A 20,419-nucleotide genomic window follows, 5' to 3' on the forward strand; every position below is an offset into this window, starting at 1 on the left:
CGCCCCGCCCGCGCACACACGGCGGGGGACGCGCTCCAGCGCAGGCAGCGCCGCCTTTATTGCAGCCGCCAGGCGTCACCGCGCGAGGCCCTCAGCAGCCGCGGGGCTGCTCGGCAGGTGCGTGGCTCGTGTATGCTTTGGCAGTCTCAAACCACGTCTTCTCCACAGCTTCTTGGCCCAGCTCAAACATCTTCATTAAGTGTTTCCATCCGGTTTTGGCCGTGATCATGAGGTATTCCGTGTTCTCCGGGTGCCGCAGAGCTGTGTGCGCTGCTAAGACGAGGGACTGAGAGAACCTCCCACTCACCAGGAGGAAGAGGGCACCTCTCTCCTCCTCCGTGAGGGGCAGGACGCTTTCAAACCCGGCCAGAACGTGCCCTCCCACGCTCAGAGGGTCGGGGCTCTCAATCATCATGTACATGATAGCTATTGCGACTTCAAATACGTAATACCCGTAACTCATGTCGCTAAAATCCAGGATGCCGGACACTCTGTACTGAGGGTTATCCGGGGAAGCACAACTGGAGTCTACTAGAATGTTGTGGTCATTAAGATCTCCATGATTGATACCTAAACACAGAAAAAATAGAAACAGTATTTAATAATTATTAAACAGCAGAATCTAACTTCCCCCCCCCCCCTTTTCTCACTGAAACAGCTTTGAAAAATGCATAAAGGCTCAAACTAACACTCCATAACAAAATAACATAACCGTACTAGTGTCCCTCCGCATCACGGCCTTACTGCCTCCTAGGAGCCTCCATTCCCCTCACGAAGGACCACACAGCAATCAATACAGGGAGTGTTACAGGATCTTATTCTGGTCTGGTGCTACCTGTGAGATGCCACATGTTTTCCAAACACAGAACAGCAGTTTTCAAATTATCAAACTGTCTAATTATCATCAACATGAATGTGAGCTGAAATCCAAAAACAGGATTAAATACTGCCTTTACAAAAGGCAGTAGTGTACTCCATATATTTTTATTAAGCTGATATAACGGCATGAAAATCATCACCTTAAGTGGAAGCAAACTCATCAGAAAGGTCAAGAACTGAACCTGACTCTGCACAGCACATTCCTCCTGGCTTATTCTGTGCTGTGTTCATTCAGCACAATATTTGCGCATGTCTAGCTAGGGATAAAGGAGACTTTGGGGTATTTTAGCTTTTATTTTTCCTCTCCACAGACCCAAACTCCTGTAAGAAATTTCAGTGTCTCAGTTCAACATAATTACAATGAGAATAAAATACTCACAGGCTCGAAAACTGCTTAGCTTGGGTATTACTTTCCCTTTAAACTGCTCAATAACTTGTTCCACAACTTCACGGTATTTGTTCTGGCCCAAGGCATAAATGTACTGATCTAGAAGAGGAACGTTTGCCAGGTTCCAAATGAACTGACCTCGATGCAGACTTTTTATCGATGGATGATGGAATTTCTTTGGAAAAAGCACAAGGTGAAATAGGCCATAAGTAAAAATCCTGGTTTTATGATTAAAGGGCTTGATTCAAAGCCCCTATTAGCTTTAGCAGGTTCCTAATGAGACTCACTGAAAAGCACCGTGACTTTGACTATTGCTTTATATCAACAAGTAAAAGAATAACCTGAAGCATGATTAAGGCAAGCATCTTCATATCGACATACAACCCGAACGGGTTTTTCCCCATTCTTTAGGTACAAAGATTATCTTAAGTCATTCAGCACTTAAATCATTTTAAATTGATACTGACTGTCTGTAACGTGCCATGATGTAGCAACTCTGAGGCCTTACCAAGGCCTGAGTCCCACACTGGCAGAGTCTGGATTGCACAGCTGGCGCTACGGAAAGCTGTCTGTATTATTTTTAGTGCCAATGATCTTTTGAAGTTTTGACAGTAATGATTGTAATTTTCTTTCTTTTAAATGACAAACCTTGGTAGATGATAATCCATACGCTAAGGGGATAAAGAGCCTTTTCCATCAAAATTTGCTCTCTCATCAACTATTTCCTCCTTGGCAGGATAAGTCACAGGCATATTTCGAGACTAGCTGATCTATATAAATTGGTTTAATTGCATTATAAGAGCGTGACCAGAGTGTTAGAAGGCAACAGTGAATTATCTTTCCTAACTGCAAAATGCTCTTGTAATTTAAGAATGTGGTTAGTAAAGCTGGCAATTCACATTTCATAATTGTGTGAAGCTGGTAGCCAGAACATGAGAAGGAAAGGTTAATGAAAGGCCATAAATAATGCCAGAGTTCTTTTATGTACCAAACTTAATTACCAGCTGATTTATCAGCTTTATTATCCTGTATAATTACAGAGTAAAGAAAGAACTTACTTTGCATTAAGATTATTTGACTGGAAGCGGTGCAAATGAGAGAAGTGGCACAAGTCTGTGTTCATTGGCACAGCTGGCATTGTAGAGAAGGAACCGACTGCTACCAATGTTACATGGTCACAATTCTAATGACCAGGAGAAAGAGAGCAAGTCAAAAGGAATTCAAAGTAATAGATCAGCCAGCTGTGCCTGATGTGCACTATGCAAAAATGCTGTGAAACAAGCTTTAGGTGCTTCTAATTTGAGCACACTAGGGTTCACTCTCCTAGTTTGCCAGGTTTGAAACACCAAACAGGTGAGTTTTGCACAAGTAGAAAGAAATCCGTATCTCCCTGTTCATGGTACAAAAATGCATGGCCAAAGGATCACCAGTGCCATGTCATGAGCACCAACTGGTCGTGTGACTTGGGGAAATGCTTTAGTGACAGCCAGCGTGGAGGCTGGCACCTGAGACATGAGGTAAACTGACATCTGCATTCACCAACTTGCATTTTGCAGATCAGGAAAGCAGACAGCAAGCACAAGAAGAAATACAGAGCAGAAATTAACCGAGAAAGAAGTTCGTGAGGCCGGAGCAACGAAAACTCACCTCCGAGAGAGCTTTATCCAAACTGGCAGCTAGCTTACCGATCTCGTAGAGAATCTGAGCATTTGCAGCGATTTTTGCTACAGGCGTACCGGGCAGGTAAGTCAGCAGCCTCACCATGTGCTTTTTGTTCCCAGGCCCAGTATCTAACAAGCAGAGAGCTGCAGTCAGTCGCTTCAGTATGTGCTATTAAGTATTAGTGCCAGAAGCAAAAAAAGGGTTGTCCCAGTGCAGAAGTCATCAGATGTAGCTGATATAAAACAGATTTCATCTAAAGATTTCATTTAGCAGAATGTTGTACCATGACGTGCAAACCTTAACACACTCGCAGTCTGTGCTGAGCTGCTAGACCTTATGCTTGGACTTGGCTCTGCGTACAGCAGGCTTCCTCCCGAGCCCACAGCCACCCGCTTACCCAGTTCCGCAGCAGAACAGGTCGTCTCAGGAATCCCACCTTTTGCATGGAAGTTAGTGAAAATAAAGGCAAAATGCCAACACAATCTTTCTTCCAAGCGCTATTAGAGCAATTTGTTCTGGCATCATAGATGGGCTAGAACTGTATTTTACACCATTTTGTAGGCAAATAATTTTTAACATCATTTAGCCACTGAGGCTTTTTTTTCCTTTTCTTGTGCATGGACAGTTCAGATCAATGTTTTCTCCACTTCATTATACTGAAGTTATTTCCTAAGTGTTTTCATAGTTAATTATTACTCTCTTTGACTTGCTTTGCTTCTGGTATTTTAAGTTTGGACTGTTATGGCTGGACATACAGGTCACCTGATAAGTATCCCTTAATATTTAAAAATAAGCCTAGAGTTTTACTTTATGTATATGTATGACATGCCATATAGCAAGCTACTGCCAAGCTAAGGGGGATAGTAGGGCAGTAAAGGTGCTCGTAACTGCTCACCTCCTGACTCCAGAGACATTATGTTACCATCCTTTGTAAGATAAGGAGTAGCTGAAGGAAAACCTTCAGCACTGAGAAACATCATGGCCTGGGTCTGCGCTTCAATGAGGTCAGGCTCCTGGCTGTCTTCCGAATTGGTGATTTTGAGGACATACTCATCAGCACCCTCAGCCGCATCTTTCCTTGAGACGCACACGTGGAAATTCTGATCGTCGTAGCTGGGGAGCAGCCTGATCCAAGACACTTTTAATCCAAACACCCTGTTAACCAGTTCAGTTGCTTCTTTCTCACCAAGTGCTGGTTTGGTGAATGCCTGGGGTTGACAGTCATTTCCAGAAGACATCGCGTCTCTAGAAGAAAAAGAGAAGACGGATGATCTTAGCTGTAATTCTGACATCAGAAGCAGGAATTACTGCAACAAAATGCCTTCAGACACCGGAGAGGAGTTCTCTACGTTTATTGAACAACCAAAGAAAGAAAACCCACTAAGCCAGTCCAGGTTTCTTACATCATGGTTTCTTGTCAACTGCTTAGTCTGTGGGCCCTCCCCCCAAGAAACACTTCTAGGGAGATGCACTGATCTGTTCAGAACGACTAGGCATGAGCAGCTTATAAACTAGGAGTATTTTTATTAGCTAATTTCCCGTAGTAGCCTGACCTGGTACGTTGCTAACCAGGAATGACTTCCGAAGGAATGGAGTTGCTGAATCCCTGTCCAGGAAGTTCTAAATTCACATCTGCAACAGACAATAAATATTTTAGTAGATCCTCACGTTAAAGCAGCCGTAACCGTCCTGCAGAATTCCTGCGTTGAGAAACGCCGAGCAAACCCACAGCCGCTCGCTCCGTCCCTCGCCCGCGCCGGGCCTCGGCCCCTGCCCGGCCTCCCCTGCGCACACACAAGCGACCCTTGGACTCCGCGGCGGCTGCCCCCGCCGCCCTGTCCGGCGGCTCCGGGGCCCACCCGTGCCCGGCCTTTGTCCCCGGCTGCCGGCGCCGAGCGGCGGCCTGCCACCCGCCGAGCCGCGGGGAGGCCAGGCCGGGCCAGGCCGGGCCGGGCCGGGCCGGGCCGGGCCCCGAGACACCGCGGTCCCGCCGCCCCCGGCACCTGCGCAGCAGCCTGCCCGGCCCCCCCTTCCGCGGGCAGCGGGGCGGGCGCGGCGCGGCGGGCGGTGGGCGGCGGCCGGCCCCGCGGCCCGGTCGGAGCCCCGGCACAGGCAGAGGCTGCTGGCTCTGGGCTCGCGTACTGAGCGGTGCCCCCTTGGGCTGATTTGTGTTTTCAGTGTGAGGGGGAAGGAAACGTACAGCTTCCTGTCCGAAAGGGGAAACGCTCCTAAAAACGCGCGTCCGCTGCTATCGCTAGAGATAGAGATTTACATTTGATTATTTTATTTACATCCTTTTATCAGCACACAAGATCAAAAGCCCTACCAAGTGTTTTGACGGAAGCTCATTTACCTGTAACAAACCCGAGGCATCTTTCTCAGGGATGTCCTTTACCAGAGTTCAGACTGGGAACGCTTGTCCAGTCCTAGGGAATTTTAGACTTAATTAATCACAAACCTCAGTCCCCCACACATACTAACTTTCAAGATCAATATATAAATCTCTTCTGAAAGTCCTAATAAAAAAGAAAAGTAATCTCCTGCAATATTTGAGGTCCCACTGTGACAGAATTAGGAATCTGAGGAAAACAGGATTTAGGAAATGCTTACTGACATTAAAAAAAAAAGCAGAATCTTGGTTTTAAGTAAAACAGTTACTAAGAAGCCTCTGTCCCCATATTTCAGTGTTATTTGTAATATTAAGGACATTAAATTGAAAACATTCTTTTAATCCAATAGGGAATTTAGAAAAGGGGAACTATTTCCCCAAGAAACACCTATAAGTTCCTTGGATTTTTTTTTTTACCCCTATTTCAGAACAGATGTTACTAAACAAAGTGATCCACCAGCTAATAAATATTTTTACCTACTTCACTCTCTCCCTTCCCTTCTCCCCCCGAAATCGCACAAGCAAGTTTTTTTCAGGAATAAAGAGCTCCGGAAAATATTTAGGGTTCCCTCTCCTGATTTCTGAGGCTGACTGAAGGTTTGTCTCACTGGAACAAAACTGATACAGCAGGGAAACATTCTTGCTATGCTTGTGACTTTAAGATACATTGCAGGTTACAGAAAAATCACAATATACTTTCTCTCTGTAAACAAAATTACCATGTGTTTTGCACATCTGAACGTCCTTAGCCTTGCCTTAGCTTCTAGATTCTAAATTAGACATTTTCCTGAAGAAAAAAAACAGGTTATTCCAAAAGCATTTGATATAGTTATAATATCCAGACTAGTACCTGGAGCTCAGCTAACACAGAAAACCTCTTTCTACACCAACTAGACACGCTTTGGAAGCCCACACATGAGACACTCCTAACGAGAAAATGGAACATGCATAATCATACACTTTCCTTATACACCCCACCCTTTCGTACATACTTACAGCACCATTTTGAGTGTGTTCCATCCTAGCTATTCAAAATAGATGCTAACATACAGGAACTGTGATACAATTTTCTTTATTAAAAATAATTTACAGCATCGGTAACATTTTATGCACAATTGTCATCAACTGAACTTAAGATATATCTATACAATACTTATGGAACTTAAAACTTACACTGTTCTGTTGGCTTTAAACAGCAGACATCGATTTGCAGTTGCTTAAATATGATTAATATACATAGCTTCATGGCCTTATACTTAGGTGTAAAGTGTATAAACATCAACACTCTCCCAAAGCTTTGTCTTTGGGGAGGGAGGAAGAGGGGGGCAAGGAGAGAAAACATTTAGAAAAATTGGAACAGATTCTTCTCCCAAGTCAAAACAGAGAATTCTAGGGTAAATACATCTAACACACTGAGTCACTTCTGCAAAAAGGTACGTTTCCTCCTACGCTTTAAGATACCACAAGTAAAGAGGTCTAATTGAACAGTGGGTTTTGTGTGTGATGACAGCCATCCTCTGGCTGTACCCCATCCTGCCACTGCCAGGAAGCAGGGGCCGCTCTGGCCCCTCTAAAGCTCCTAGGATCCTAGCAGTGTGTTCAACGTTAAAACATCTTCCCTTTGCTGCAGGGGTGTTGAACGGGACTTGACAACGTTCGCCACTGCACAAGGGAGAGGGGACAGGCACATTACCATGGATAACGGGGCAAGCATTCTAGTCACCGGCAGTCCACTGCCACGTGAGCAGCAGTAGCTGGGTACATCAGCAGGGCTGTGCCTTGGGCGTAGGGCTCCTCAGGGCAGGGGGCAGGCTGCACAGCTCACCAAGGTGCTATTGCCTTCAGCGTATTTAGGGCTGGACCCACCGCGGCAACAGCAGGAGCCAAAAGCTGAACAGCAGCTGTGCCAAGTGCAGCGCAGCAGCTGTCTGTCATTCATTTTAAGACATAGGAGTGCAGCGGAATTGAAGTAGCTCTTAGAAGAGACAACTGGCTTTTATTGGTGACAGCTCCCAGGTCAGTCACAGCCCTTGAAACTGCACTTAGCTGCACGGTTCTGGTTTACCTTGTCATGGCTTGGATCCCTGTCTCCTTGTGGAGCAACGAGTGTGTTACTGCACTAGCGAGGGTGGGAGGCCGTGTTCCCTTCAAGTATGAGCAGTCACACAAGTTGTAAATAGGCTTGTAGTTGTGTTTTTGTCATCTGCACAAGGCATCATTATGTGCCAGCACTAAATCCCTATTTGCTCCCCAATAATGAACATGCATTTTCTTGAACTAAATGAGGAATATACCCTTGAACTGGGGAAAAAACCAGTATTAGACACTGTTGTACAAGAAGTCAGGTCTGCTCGATAACTCTGGATAAAATTAGCAAAAGTGTACCACAGAACAGAAACTCACTCAGCATTCAGTTGAATAAAGCATTCAAAGATGCATTGATTTATCACTTGTAGCAGGAGCAGGAGTCACCAGAATGGTTTTTATCTTGACCAAAAGAAAACCACAGCAGAACTAGTGAAAGATTAAAATAGTTCATACAGAATTCAAACTGTAGGGAACTTTGTCCAATAATATAAAAAAGGTGTATCAAAGTTATGCCAGTGAAGTCAAATTAATTTGGCATTTCAACTGTCAAAAAATTAATGTATTGTAATGATATAACTATGCCAGGGTGGGGTTTTTTTGTTTGGGGTTTTTTGGAGGGTTTTTTTTTGTCGTCTTTTTTTTTTTTAAAGGCATGTCAGAAACATTCTATTTAAAGATTTGAACACTGCATCTGTTAGTTTGCAAGTCAACTAGCTTAGTATCTGGTTATAAACTGAAAGCACGTGTGGTAAAGCTAATATAGTCCTCTTGGAAGTTTTGACATTTAAGACAATGTTTATCAAGAGCCAAAAAATCTCAGAGCAAAATCTTAACAAGTTATAGGCAAGTTAATGCAGTTTTGTTCTCCAAATAAAATTAATCTCTACACCAACCGTAAGCAGTGTTATGGAGCTTTTCAAGATCCAGGAGCACAGACATAGCATGGTGAAGCTGCAGACTCCCTCGCCCAGACTAGAAGCCATCAGTACTCAGTTAAGTGGTAAAACCAGCACTTCTGCAGAAACTGGGCATCTGCCGCTAATAGGGAATATGGAACAGGGCTTTTGCCATCAATGTGCTGATAATTAAAGTTAGAGAAGTTGCAATGGTGTAAGAGCCAGGTTTGTTCAGTATTCGGGGACTTTCAGCAGGGGAAGGTGATGCTTGTTTGGGAGAGCTGTAAACTAACAGCACAGTGGAAAGCGTTAGAAGGCAGTACGGCTACCTCAGCTAGCGAACATTTGACAAGTCAGTGTAACTTATAGACATGGGTCATATTTAAAGCAGAGGAATTTAAACAGTCCTAATAAATGTTTTTAAACATTTTTAAAGGTTAAAAAGACTAAGGGGAGGTACTTTGTCTAATGATATCACATGACAAACTGCATCCCTTGAAGTAGACAGGACAAACTTCAACTGAAGGACACCGCAGTTCGCCAAAACGCTGGGGTGCTACCCTTGACCTGCACGAACTAGACAACTGCGAGCATTTTTTTCAAAAACGCAGAGATGCTTCCCATACTCCTAAGCACACAATATTTCATAGCGTGAGCAGCTTTAAATCTGGGTCCAGATGAAATATAATCCCATAATAAAGGTATGAAAGTCACGGTCTGTGATACAGGATACCACGGGCCTCACGTGGATGGCTTTTTGTTCAGCCCATCACCTCAAGAGCAAGAAATTCAAAACTGAGTAGCTGTTTTAAGCTCTGGATACAAAAAAAAAAAAAAAAAAAAATATTCTGTTTGGCCTTGGGACATTCCATACCATCCGCTACCCTTAAACCAACAAACAGCAGTACAGATTTACAGGTGCAAAAACTGAGTGGAAACAACTGCAGAAAACCTTCTTACATAATAATCTTCAGCACAATCAGTTTCAGATTTCGCATAGTTTATTTACAAAATGGTCTGATAAAACATCCCCCTCCATACTTACAGCTCTCTGCCACAATACACATGTTGATTTTAGCAATGTTTAATAGCACCATTAGAATATTATTTAAAATCAGGAAGGATCTTGTTGCAGTTACAATGAGTCACAATCTTTTACATCCATGGACGAAGTAACTTTGAGCACACTAGGACTGTTTGCAGTTCCACAGTACAGATTCCCAGGTTCACACAAGGCATTTTCAGAATTACCAGTTATGCAAGGTACCCATATGGTCAGTAGCTACTATAAGAATCTTCGAGCCACAAAGTTTAGACTTCCACCATATTTGTATAACGTTATCTCCATATCGTTTTCAAACAAGGCAATCACGCTGAATAGTTTCCCAGTGCTCGTCTTCAAAACAAAAGCAAAAGAGAAAGACCAATTAAAAGTTCTGCTTTCCCTTCCCCTTGCTTATTCTCAGTTAACATCCTAACCCCAGGTCTGCTGAACGCAAGAAAATTCAACCCGCTTATCTGCCACTGCACATCTGAGACACCGCTGGGAACAGAATGAAGGCTTGTTTCACTGCCCAGCTTAGATCCAGCTGGGAGCGTGCTACATACCTCTCGATAACAAAGAAAAAGCCACTTCCCTAAGATGGCACAAAGCACGTTACTACGGGCATGTGGCTTCTTTACACAGAAAGGAGAGCTGAGCCTCTCACAAATGGTGGCACCTCTGTCTTTAAAAGAGCCTGAATGAGAGATGCGACTCAATTCTACCCTAACACAGTGCCCATGGAGGGGGGATACAATGCCCAAAAGAACAATCCAGAATTTCAGGTTGTATAAAAAGTTGTGTAGAAAGAACATGTGTGTATGTACTTCGGGAAACTTCAATAGCCATGGCAAACTTCAGGCAAGACTACAAGCTTCCTTTCAAAGAGAAGTAAGTTTTGTTTTTTGCTGCTTTCATTCAGGATTAACTTTTCTTTCTGTGCTTTCAATTGTCAGTACATTCATCAGAGAAATTAAATGAAAATATTGCAAAGATACCTTAATATCCAAAGTCATTCCGGGCGACAGCTCTGGAGGGAGCAATATAGAAAATTGCTCTCTGCCAGTGAGCCCCAAAGTACTTGGATTTTCCCCAGGAAGAAACTGGAGCGGAGCTATGCCAATTCCAATCAACTGACTTCTATGAACCTTCTCATAGCTTTCAGCTAGGACAGCTTTAACACCCTGCAAAAACACAAGTGATTTTGCATTTCAGTAGTCAGAGTGAAACGCAAAAGTAAGCTTCAAATACTGTATCATGTCCAAAATCTTGCAATTCAAACTGAAGAGTAAAGAGAGTGCTTTGTACGAGTCCTGTAAGTAAGTAGGGAACATCTTCAGCTTTACAGCTGGATGAAAGCAAATCAGCCAGAGCAGGCCCAGACAGTATGAAATGAAGTTTTATAACAGACAGGGACCACGCTGAGTTAGCGGGCAGGAAATCCCACACTGAATGTAGGTGCTCCCATTACTCCACATGAATAAATGTCTGACTCCAAATATAGTCTGAATATTAGTGGAAATTAGTCTGTAATAGCTAGACACTTAATAGCCCAGCGACCAAACAGAGGTCAGCACTAGATAAATGTCTAGTTCATCTCCAAGTCTGGAGTCTAGGATGGTAAGTTACAGACTTAGGAAATTCAAATTTATCCTGACTAGTGATTCTCTTCTATGACAATTATAGCAAAGGAATTATTGAGAAGTCTTTAAAAACAAAATGTGGTATTATATTCAAGATTGAGGACAGCTTCTAAACACATTCATGCCCAAAACTAAACAATGTGTTTTTAGGTATTTCCAGAAAAACCAAAAGCGCACCCCAAAATCAAACAAACCAGCAGTACCAGCAAAAAAGGCCCTTTTGCAGCCCAGTCTCTGGAGCTACCCAGTCCATACTTCTTTCCTGCTAGAATAATTACAGGGATGCCTTCTTTCTGGTACAACTCCGCTGCTTCAAACACATCTAGCTGTGGAGTAACAAAGTGCAACAGTTTGAGTGAGTTCTACATCCGCGTCACCGTGTCAGAGTAGCTGTGCAAACAAATGTCTTTTTACCGTTTGTCCAGATGGGAAGTGAATTGTTTTAGGAGCTGGTTTTCCAATGAACTTATTCAGAAGCTTGATATTCGCAAAGGTACCTCTTGTCATCACAGCATCATTACCTCTTCGAGCTCCGTAAGAGTTGAATTCACGAGGTGTGAGTCTAGAATAAAAAAGAATATTTAAAAAGGAATCAGTTACTTTAAAGATTATCTGGTTTAAAACAAGATTATGATTTTTAGAATAATTTTTGCAGCATCTCTAAGTTTTCAGTGTAAGATGTAAAGAACTATTCATCCAACAAATGTTACTATAAATCATGAACAAAATGTGTAGATCGTTACTAAATGTGCTAGATGATTCATCAGGAAAACTGCAGTTTTAAATTTGTTTTCTGTGACTTCATTGTAAAGTGTTATGAGCAGTATGGTACTTACAGAAGAACTATGGGGAGGCTGTTCTAGGAAAGATGCCTGTTTACTAATCCTCTCACCTCTACCAGCATATTTATTAACAAGCGTTGCACCAAACTGAGAGCTTGACCATCCTGGGATTAAACGCCCATTAATTCTTTCTTTCTTGTAATACTCCGGACTGAATGCAGCAGTTCGAAAGAAGAGTCCACACCACAGGCTATTATTTTGTCATGCTTCACTGATACTGTAATAATAACCATACCCCTTTGCCACAGAACACAACAATATAATTTCTAAACTACTCAGCAGAGGTGTGCCACTGAACAGCTCAGCACCGCACTGTGTTCTGTGTCTTTTCAGGATTTCAGCAGAAGCGAAAGGCGCCCGCCACTGCTGCAGGATGCTCGCTGCTGCAGAGGTAAGTTAGAGCACCAGTCACATTCATTTCTAAAACTGGCCTTCATTTTTTTAAACTGTGTGTTTCTTCTGATCTGTTCTCTGCATCTATGTGACTGCTGTTGACGCCAACGACCGTAACAGTGACTAACTGCACATTAACAGATCAGTCACCTGATCAGTAAATTACTTTTGCTTTGGCATGCAATTGGCACCAGACGTTACTGTAACGACAGCTACGAGAACAAGTTCTTGACGAGTGTGTCTCTGCTGCTTGTTGTAACCTTAGACAGAGACCGCAAGGAAGGAGATTCCTGGGACTGCAAGACAGATGATCACTGTAACGCCAGTAACACTATTTTGCTTATCCATGTATAACCTCCACTGCATGCAGACAGGCATTTCTAAAGGAAAGCAACAGTGCCCATCAATTATCTGGCATGTGAAGCTGCCCTCTGATATAATTGGAGCTGTTTAATATGCAAAGTCCTTACCCTTTGTTGGTCAGATACTTAGCAGCAGCACTACTCCTTGCAATGCTTCCTGCAGGGGATATGTGATCTGTAGTTACAGAATCTCCCAAATAGAGCAAGACGTGGGCGTTTTCAATCGGCTGGGGTGCAACCGGTTCTTTGGCCTACGAGGGAAGGGGCGGGGGAACAGCAACAACAACAGAAATCAGAAACACATTTTTCTCCCAAGATCGTTAGAGACATAAAACCTATCAGCAATATATGAAGGCCCATTGATGTACAAGCTCCACTCATTCCAGAGATACAAATAGTATTTAAAAGACTGAGAAATATTAGTGATAATGAAATTTGTTACTTAAACATCGAAGCTTTAGTGGAATCGCTATTCCTTTCCTTAAATGTGATGCATATAATCTGGTAGATAGATCCACTGTACTTACAAGTTTATCAAAAAAGGAAGGACATCTGATATAAGTAGATTTTAAATCCCAGGGAAATAAAGTTGACTCGGGTGCTTCTAGTAAATTCCATCGTTTGTTTCCTTTCTGCAAAAAAGAAAGTTAACCAAAAAGAACAGAAAGATTGGTTTACAGTCTGTTTACATTCTGAAACCAAAGACTTACTGGGGATTTCCTTTTTAATTTCTGTTATACACCACAAGTTACCTTATTGGATATTACTGAAGAATCACTATGTAATACAAGTATCCAGCTCAGTTAAGTCCTTTTACAGTAATGGAAATAACTGACAAACCAATCCCATTCAACTGGCAGCTATGACAAAGCTATAATGAAATGCAATCTTTACGTTCTGTAGAACAAAAGACCACTCTTACCTCCATTTTTTCTTTCAATTCCTTAAACATGGATGATATCACACACTCTTCCTCCACTGTGTGAAGTTCTCTTCGGGTGGGCCAAATATCTCGTAAGTAAATACTTTCGCCATTAGAGCCAGTGCCTGAATAAGATTTTAAACAGAACGGTAATTTTGAAGAATAAAATATTAGACTTTATATTTGTATTAGAATGTAAATATGTATATATTCAGGTCTTCAAAGATGGTACCAGATGTGCAAAGAATTTCATCAGGTAAGTGGATGCTTTGCTTTAGCTACAAGCAACACCGAATATGACTCTGCTTTCTCTTCAAATATACTGGTTTTGTACACTGAAATGCATGTGAAGAAACCTCATCCACACATGCATTAGATGCAGAAATATAAGACGTAAGGAAATACTTACCCAAAGGTTCAGTTTCAAAGTCTATTCTAACAGTGCCTGCAATAGCATAAGCAACTACTAGCGGTGGAGAAGCAAGGTAGTTGGCACGGACACAGTCACAGAGACGTCCTTCAAAGTTCTTTGTTCCAGACAACACTCCACAGGCAATGATATCACCCTGAAAGGCAGACCCATATATATTTTTCTAGGACTTTGTGGTACTTCAACAGCTTGTGCTGTTTCTTGTTGACTAAGTCAGATGTGCTTTTAGCATTCTGCTTCAAGTATTTATCCTAATACTGCAATTTAAGGGCATTTTGTTCTCTCTTGCTGCCCTTCCTCCTTCTCCTCCTTTTCACTCTCAACCCTCTGATGTGTTCTCCAGTCACATCAGTGAACTCTTCTCCTGCCTTTTATTTCTTATATTTTTCCTCTGCTTCACGGGAGAAAAATGCTGCAGCTGTTTAGACAGTGCTGGTTAAAAATCACTCAAGCACACTGCTCTTTAAAACCCTCCTCTTCATTTATGATATAAAATCTACACATAGGATCTAAGCTTATGAAGGATGCAATGTATTCATCTTGTAATTTATATCTGTATGCTGCAAATACTATTTATGATGTTTATTTTACATAGCAATGAATTACCATGGTCTCCCTCCGACACGCAGGCGTGCAAAAACGGCACGCAAAGTCCAAATCAACAATAAAGTGTATTTTGCACGGATGACTGTATTTCTTGATGGCTTAACTGGGTGAGAACTGTATTTCTGTAGTCACCAAACCTTAGAGCTTTACCTGTTTTATTGCATTCCTGATAGCTTCTGGCAAGGGGGCAGTGTTTCCAACGCAGGTTGAACACCCATAACCGACAACCTCAAACCTACAGGGGAAAAAAACAATCAAGTAGCACATTAAATGATCACAAGCGATTTGTTCGCAAAACAGCTTTTTCTTCTATGAACAATCACAAAGATTTTCTTTTCCTTTGACAATTACGCTTTTTAGGAAGTGAACAGCACACACTACATCTCACTGATGCAAGCAGGAAGATAAAACGTAACATTTTCGTAATTCATCAAGATAAGTCAAACAAAGTATCTCAAGAAGTTGTCAGTTCCATAAGTAATGGCAAAGCCAAGGCAGTAACATTCCTCACAGAGCACTGCTGGGCACTGTTACAGAATTATGAATGTAATCTAATTGTTATTGCTACAGAGCAATGCAAAGCATGCTAAACAACTCAGGACAGCAGCAACATTAAGAAATGACTAATACAGACTGTCCTGACCAATTCACATCCAGCTTCCACTTTTAAGATATATAAACAAGTGCATCCTGTCTTGTAAGTCACTTACAATTAAGTAGGCTGCTACCGAAAAAACAGAGCTCAGATGAGGCAGAGATCTACCACAGTAAATTGTCAGGCGAGAATAAAATGGAGTAACGCACAACTTTAAGTCAGGAAGTCAGTCAGTTAAAATGACAATCTAGCAAGCGAAGAACTAGCCAACCCACAATGAACTGCAACCGTATTTATCAACCTGTGTAAAACCCACGTGTACCATTTTCCTAAAATGACAAATGAAGGAGTCACCACTTACCCAAGCTTACTGAGGTACGGTAACACTCCACTGGAACTGAGGTAATGTGTCACCATTCCACTGCCTGGTGATAAACTTGTTCTGATGTAGGGCTTAACCACTAGGCCAGCTTCAACAGCTTTTTTGGCCAGAAGTCCTACCCCCCCCCCAAAAAAAAAAAAAAGAGAGACAGCTTATGTTTTATTTATCCCTTAAAAGAACTTCTGTATGATGTTACCTTGGTTAAATTAAGCATAAAACACCCCAGAGGACAAGTAGATCTTCAGTTTACTAAATTATTAAAGCAACTACTTGCCTGAATAAAGTTTCTTAACTCCTAACAATACCACTCAGGTTTTTGTTCCCATTCCTATAATTTACATGCCCATTTTCTTTTCTGTAAGAAAAATCTCTTTCCCCTGTTCTAGCTGACAGTGCAAATCTGTTTATTCTTCTGATACGGGCCACGTGGCTTCAAAGAGAAGCTTGCCTCAGCCACAGAGGACCTCAAAAGAAGAAACAGCCCTGAAACTGGTTACTTGTTGAAATACTACCAAATAGAAGTATTTTGTAATTACCATCATTAATACTGCTCTATGACACAAATCGAGATTGTATTACTGAAAAGTACCTTTCATTGTATAACCTCTAGAACATACAACCAGTTTAAGGCTAAAAGTTTAGTTTCAAACCTTTAGATCAAGTCATTACAGAGAACCTCCAGAAGTGAAGGCAAAGGCTGTGTAATGGGAGCACCATTAAGATCGAGTTAGTTGTCACTAGTCACAACATACCTGCAGCAAGCATGACAGATGGGTTACAGTTATTTGTACAGCTGATTACTGCAGCAATGACAATGCAGCCATGAGATAGCTTGTATTCGTTTCCTTCATACTGAACAGGTACAATGTCATTCTGTTTCTCAACTGCAATCTGAAACCCTTTAACACCAGACTGGATGACAAAAACACAAGTTAGCAGTTCTTACAGTACAGAAAGCATGACTTACAGCAAGACTAAGTGAACCCTCATTTTAAAATAACACTCAGCTATCCCATTAGGAATCCTTAAACAGACTTTAAAAGCAGCCCTCAGTTCATGCCTCTCTCTGTATCTACCTGTACCTCTGTCCCATCCTTCCTTCTTCATAATTGCTTTGAATTTGCAACAATTGTGAACAAGTGCCAGTCAAAGCACGGTTGATCCCAGGCTCATTTCCTGCTATACATGAAAGAACAATCTCTTATGAGTACCTGTCTAATTCTATACAATACTTGTTTCTGAATTAGAAGCATACCCAAGATTTTAATTGGAAGATGATTATTAACTAAAAGCAGAACTAGGTCAATTAACATTTCACACCCTCCAGCTCTTCAGCACTCAGTCATCGTCCAGAGGCCCTTCCAACCTCAACCACACTGTGATCCATCATCAGTTATGCTTTCTTGCTCCAGCACAACTGACCATTCTGTATTATACACCTCACTACAAGCCAGAAATGTTAAAACAGGAAGAATTTTTACAGACTGTCTAATACTGCTGCCAGTCTTCAAGTTTAATGATAACACTAAAAATGAACATGCATTCCTGTATTAGCTGCATTCTTCGATACCTATGCATATTCCTAACCAAAAATATCCCCTTCAGAGTAAAAACATTTCCTCTGTGAAGTCAAGTTAAGCTTGCTAAGTTAAGAACACAGAACACCGATGAGCTACAAATCTTGGAAGTCTGTCTGCATCTCCTTTAAGATACGATGAGTTTTCTTTTCTTATGGTAATTCTGTTTTGGAAATTAAGTAAAATACAGCTGTTTAAGACTCTGAAAATGAGAAAGTGTTTCCCAAGCTTATGCTACTTAAGTTTTACCTCCCTAGCGATCTAAGCTGTGCAATTAAGGATTTTTGGAAGTTCGCATTCCTGACAAACACACCTATGATTTACCAGCTACTATCCTCAGGACACTTGTCAAGCAACAAAAGAGTATCATTGGATAAGCTGTTTATATAGTAATAAGGAGGGCTCGGCAGGTATGTAAGGAATAAGTAACATAGCTATTCACATAGATTATAGGAAGTGCCTTTTGAAGGGTACATCTGTTGTACAAACCTTTTCATTTAAGCAGGCTTGGAAGTCACTTTTCATGTTATTAACAGCCACTCTGTCTTGAGACCTCTTGGGGCCACTGACATAGGGAATTATAGAACTTAGACTAATTTGCACTACCTAAAAAAAAAGAAACAGAGAAAAAACATGCGTTATCAATCCCAGCCCAACACTACACTGAATATACTCTTGAGACATCCAGGACCTCTTTTGTTTAAAATCTGAATGTTCTGAGACATTAAAACTCTGGGCTTCCATTTTCAAGACTACCCACTGTAAAAGGCTATTCGTCTTATTCAAAGTGTTTTAACATTATCCCGAACTTTTCTACCATCCATAGGACTCACCTGATCACTCAGGAGTGAGAGGAATTCAGTATCTGTTAGTCAACAGGAACGTTATTGCACTGCCCTGCTTTCCCACACCCCCTCTATACTTTGCAAACATACTCTGCTTCTCAAAATTGAGAGTTAATAAATGCAACTTTTATTAAAGCAATGGAAATTGCAGTGGGAGACCAAATTCTTAAATCAGCAGTAGAGAATCAAACATACAGAAACAAGTCATTTCAAGCATACCTGGGAATACTCAGGTTCTCTGGAAGAACTCTCATCATTTCTAAATAACTTCACAGCTTTAAGATATGCTTCCATGACCTCAAGCTTGGCCTTGTCAAAACCTTAGGAAGGTTAGTTCAAATATGAGAAAAGTCACATTAAAAAAAAAAAAACAAACCACACAATTCTCAGAAATTAAGACTGTACCAAGCATATCAAATTTATCCTTGAACATCCGAAGTACTTTTTTTGAAGGCACACCACTTCCATACCCCAACCTCCAGGAGCTATTCAGGAATGATACACAAATTAAAATACTTTTCAAATTTTTTTTTTTAAATTAGCTTAACTTTCCTTCTTATATCAAGGAACAAAATAAGCTGTTCCAACTCTAGCAGCTGTAACTTCAAATTTACAGCTTTGTCCCTGAAGTTAATGAAGTTTTTCTCTATTAAGATTTACTTATTTAATACGGGTCATGTCATTAGTTGGTAATGGTCAGTATTACTGGCTACTGTTAGAAAATGTTTCATTTGCTCTGCACTGACCAAACAAAACATGTTTGTTATTAAATTAAAAATGTTTCATTCGTATTTAACAGTGTCAGAAAGGCTTACTAATGTGCACGAGCTTTTTTTGGTATCTGTTACCCGGTAGCTTTCTCTATTTGCAGTAGCTTGATAAGGACCGAACATCCTTCTAGCTTAGCTGGAAATGTCAGCGAAATACTGCTCTTCAAAGGACAAAAAAAAAAAAAAAAAATCAATGTGAAAAAAAACCCTCAAGAGACATGTTGTGATTTGTTTTGCGGTTTCACTTATTTCTAGTAATCATTTTAGATTTTGTTTTTGTAAGGAATCTGCAGGTGGTTAAGGGGTTCATTTCATATCGAGAAGACTTATATTCCACACACTTCTCAAAATGTAAGTGAGAATTTTCTTAATACTTTTCTTTTAAAGGTTTACAAATGCTTTCAAAAACAAGGACTCTGGATGTTGAAAAATACCATGATGTTAGTAAATGAGGTATTAGACAAATGAACCAGACTGGACACAAACCTCAAGGGCAAGTCACCCAGCCACATGCCAGCACTGTGCGTACAAAACCTACAGCCTCACTTAAATACACTGGATACATGGAGACAAAACAGGCCACAACAAAACGTCCGTGCCAATAAAGCAGGTAAAGAACTCAGACCCAAATGCCACATACGACGTGTCCCACAAAAATAGCCAGCAGTAAATACGCGTGGTACAGCTTTTGTGGTAGCTATTACTCAGATGCATGAGATCCTCCAGGATAAGAGTTGTAGCCAAGCACCTCCCACAACACAGCCTGTTACTGTACAACAGACCTTTATGTATTAAATCCATGTCAGAACTCTGCAGAAAATCACTGTTTAAGAACTATGGAGTTTTAAGCAAAAAACATATTGCCACGTATCTAAAACACTAATACAATGAATCACTATTGTAATTTCATCTTTACCTGTATGTTTTAAGTGCTTCAATGTCACATTATCAACAGGGAAAAAGCTCAGAATAGCACCGTATTCAGGACACATATTTGCTATCGTGGTTCGGTCTGCTACAGACAGCTGGGAAACTCCGCTCCCAAAAAACTCAACAAATTTTCCAGCGACATCAGCTTGCCTAAGATGCTGTTTAAAAGAACACACAACAACAACCTTTGTTATGTGAAGAGGTATAATGCAAGCAACGTTTGTTGCAGTAATTTGCAATTAGCAAGTCATGAACATTTAAAACAAGAAGCTGAAACCTTAAGGCCCATGTTTGCAAAAAAACCCCAAGCCCATTAACGTACTGGGTTCTAAAAATCCACACTGAAGTAGACATAACAAAACACACCTCCATCTGCAACTGAGTTCTTCAGATCTCCTAGAGTTATACCAGCTTACAACCACAGATAGGCCTGGTGTCTTCCACGAATGCTACAGAACAAAAAAAGGTCCCCAGAAAAAGTTTCTGAGCTAGAGAAGCTGCCTGCATGCTGTCAGCAGGAGGAAACAGGGCTTCTCTCCCTGCCCCCAACCCTGCACACACACTTTTTTGTTTTTAAATTCTTTTTTTTTTGTGAAAGAGGGCCTGCAAATAAGCCACTATAGAGGGAAAAGAAAAAAATCACAACTTTGGAGGGTTATTAAATAAAAATGGTTAGAGATTATTTGTATCTTTCTGCACTACCATGATCAAAGGTATACTAAAAATACACCCAGCATTTAATTCAGTTCTCAACCACCACTGGTAGAACTCCCAACAA

The 20,419-nt window shown here is 41.3% G+C and overlaps 2 protein-coding genes and 1 long non-coding RNA gene across 5 annotated transcripts in view; 1 reads left to right on the top strand and 2 right to left on the bottom strand.

Annotated features, from left to right (window-relative positions):
• LOC137669021 (uncharacterized) lies at nucleotides 1-14,001 on the top strand. The gene is made up of 4 exons (XR_011049030.1): nucleotides 1-117; nucleotides 2,824-3,010; nucleotides 12,163-12,220; nucleotides 13,722-14,001. It is a non-coding gene; the product is annotated as an uncharacterized lncRNA (long non-coding RNA).
• Nucleotides 35-4,992, bottom strand: HYKK (hydroxylysine kinase). Of its 3 annotated transcripts, none has more exons than XM_068410877.1 (6): nucleotides 4,933-4,992; nucleotides 4,483-4,561; nucleotides 3,825-4,174; nucleotides 2,915-3,057; nucleotides 1,259-1,442; nucleotides 35-570 (listed from the first exon to the last, which is right to left on the bottom strand). In XM_068410877.1, the coding sequence occupies exons 3-6, from the start codon at nucleotides 4,165-4,167 to the stop codon at nucleotides 92-94; spliced, it is 1,149 nt and encodes a 382-aa protein (XP_068266978.1). In that variant the 5' UTR covers nucleotides 4,168-4,174; nucleotides 4,483-4,561; nucleotides 4,933-4,992; the 3' UTR covers nucleotides 35-91. The 3 variants fall into 3 exon arrangements, with proteins under 3 accessions (XP_068266978.1, XP_068266977.1, XP_068266976.1); XM_068410876.1 differs by lacking the exon at nucleotides 4,933-4,992 and adding an exon at nucleotides 4,659-4,832; XM_068410875.1 differs by lacking the exons at nucleotides 4,483-4,561; nucleotides 4,933-4,992 and adding an exon at nucleotides 4,598-4,832.
• The window catches only part of IREB2 (iron responsive element binding protein 2), a 23,340-nt gene continuing 12,206 nt past the window's right edge, over nucleotides 9,286-20,419 (bottom strand). The window contains exons 9-22 of the mRNA XM_068410874.1: nucleotides 19,628-19,799; nucleotides 18,161-18,261; nucleotides 17,586-17,702; nucleotides 16,272-16,431; nucleotides 15,499-15,634; nucleotides 14,693-14,777; nucleotides 13,916-14,072; nucleotides 13,507-13,631; nucleotides 13,112-13,216; nucleotides 12,693-12,835; nucleotides 11,402-11,549; nucleotides 11,191-11,313; nucleotides 10,343-10,528; nucleotides 9,286-9,698 (exon numbers count right to left, since the gene is read on the bottom strand). Coding sequence (XP_068266975.1) covers nucleotides 9,588-9,698; nucleotides 10,343-10,528; nucleotides 11,191-11,313; nucleotides 11,402-11,549; nucleotides 12,693-12,835; nucleotides 13,112-13,216; nucleotides 13,507-13,631; nucleotides 13,916-14,072; nucleotides 14,693-14,777; nucleotides 15,499-15,634; nucleotides 16,272-16,431; nucleotides 17,586-17,702; nucleotides 18,161-18,261; nucleotides 19,628-19,799 — 1,869 coding nt within the window. The 3' untranslated portion in view covers nucleotides 9,286-9,587. The remainder of the gene's footprint in view (nucleotides 9,699-10,342; nucleotides 10,529-11,190; nucleotides 11,314-11,401; nucleotides 11,550-12,692; nucleotides 12,836-13,111; nucleotides 13,217-13,506; nucleotides 13,632-13,915; nucleotides 14,073-14,692; nucleotides 14,778-15,498; nucleotides 15,635-16,271; nucleotides 16,432-17,585; nucleotides 17,703-18,160; nucleotides 18,262-19,627; nucleotides 19,800-20,419) is intronic.

This window comes from Nyctibius grandis, chromosome 11, assembly GCF_013368605.1.
Source record: "Nyctibius grandis isolate bNycGra1 chromosome 11, bNycGra1.pri, whole genome shotgun sequence".
Classification (NCBI taxonomy): Eukaryota; Metazoa; Chordata; class Aves; order Nyctibiiformes; family Nyctibiidae; genus Nyctibius; species Nyctibius grandis.

What these genes read in the sequence shown, in the direction of transcription:
- HYKK (XM_068410877.1), bottom strand. Translation starts at nt 4,167, where the DNA reads ATGTCTTCTGGAAATGACTGTCAACCCCAGGCATTCACCAAACCAGCA. An exon ending in AATGTCTCTGGAGTCAGGAG is followed by an intron (nt 3,058 to 3,824) that starts GTGAGCAGTTAC and finishes TCTGCTTGTTAG; the next exon opens with ATACTGGGCCTGGGAACAAA. An exon ending in GCTAAGCAGTTTTCGAGCCT is followed by an intron (nt 571 to 1,258) that starts GTGAGTATTTTA and finishes TTCTGTGTTTAG; the next exon opens with GTATCAATCATGGAGATCTT.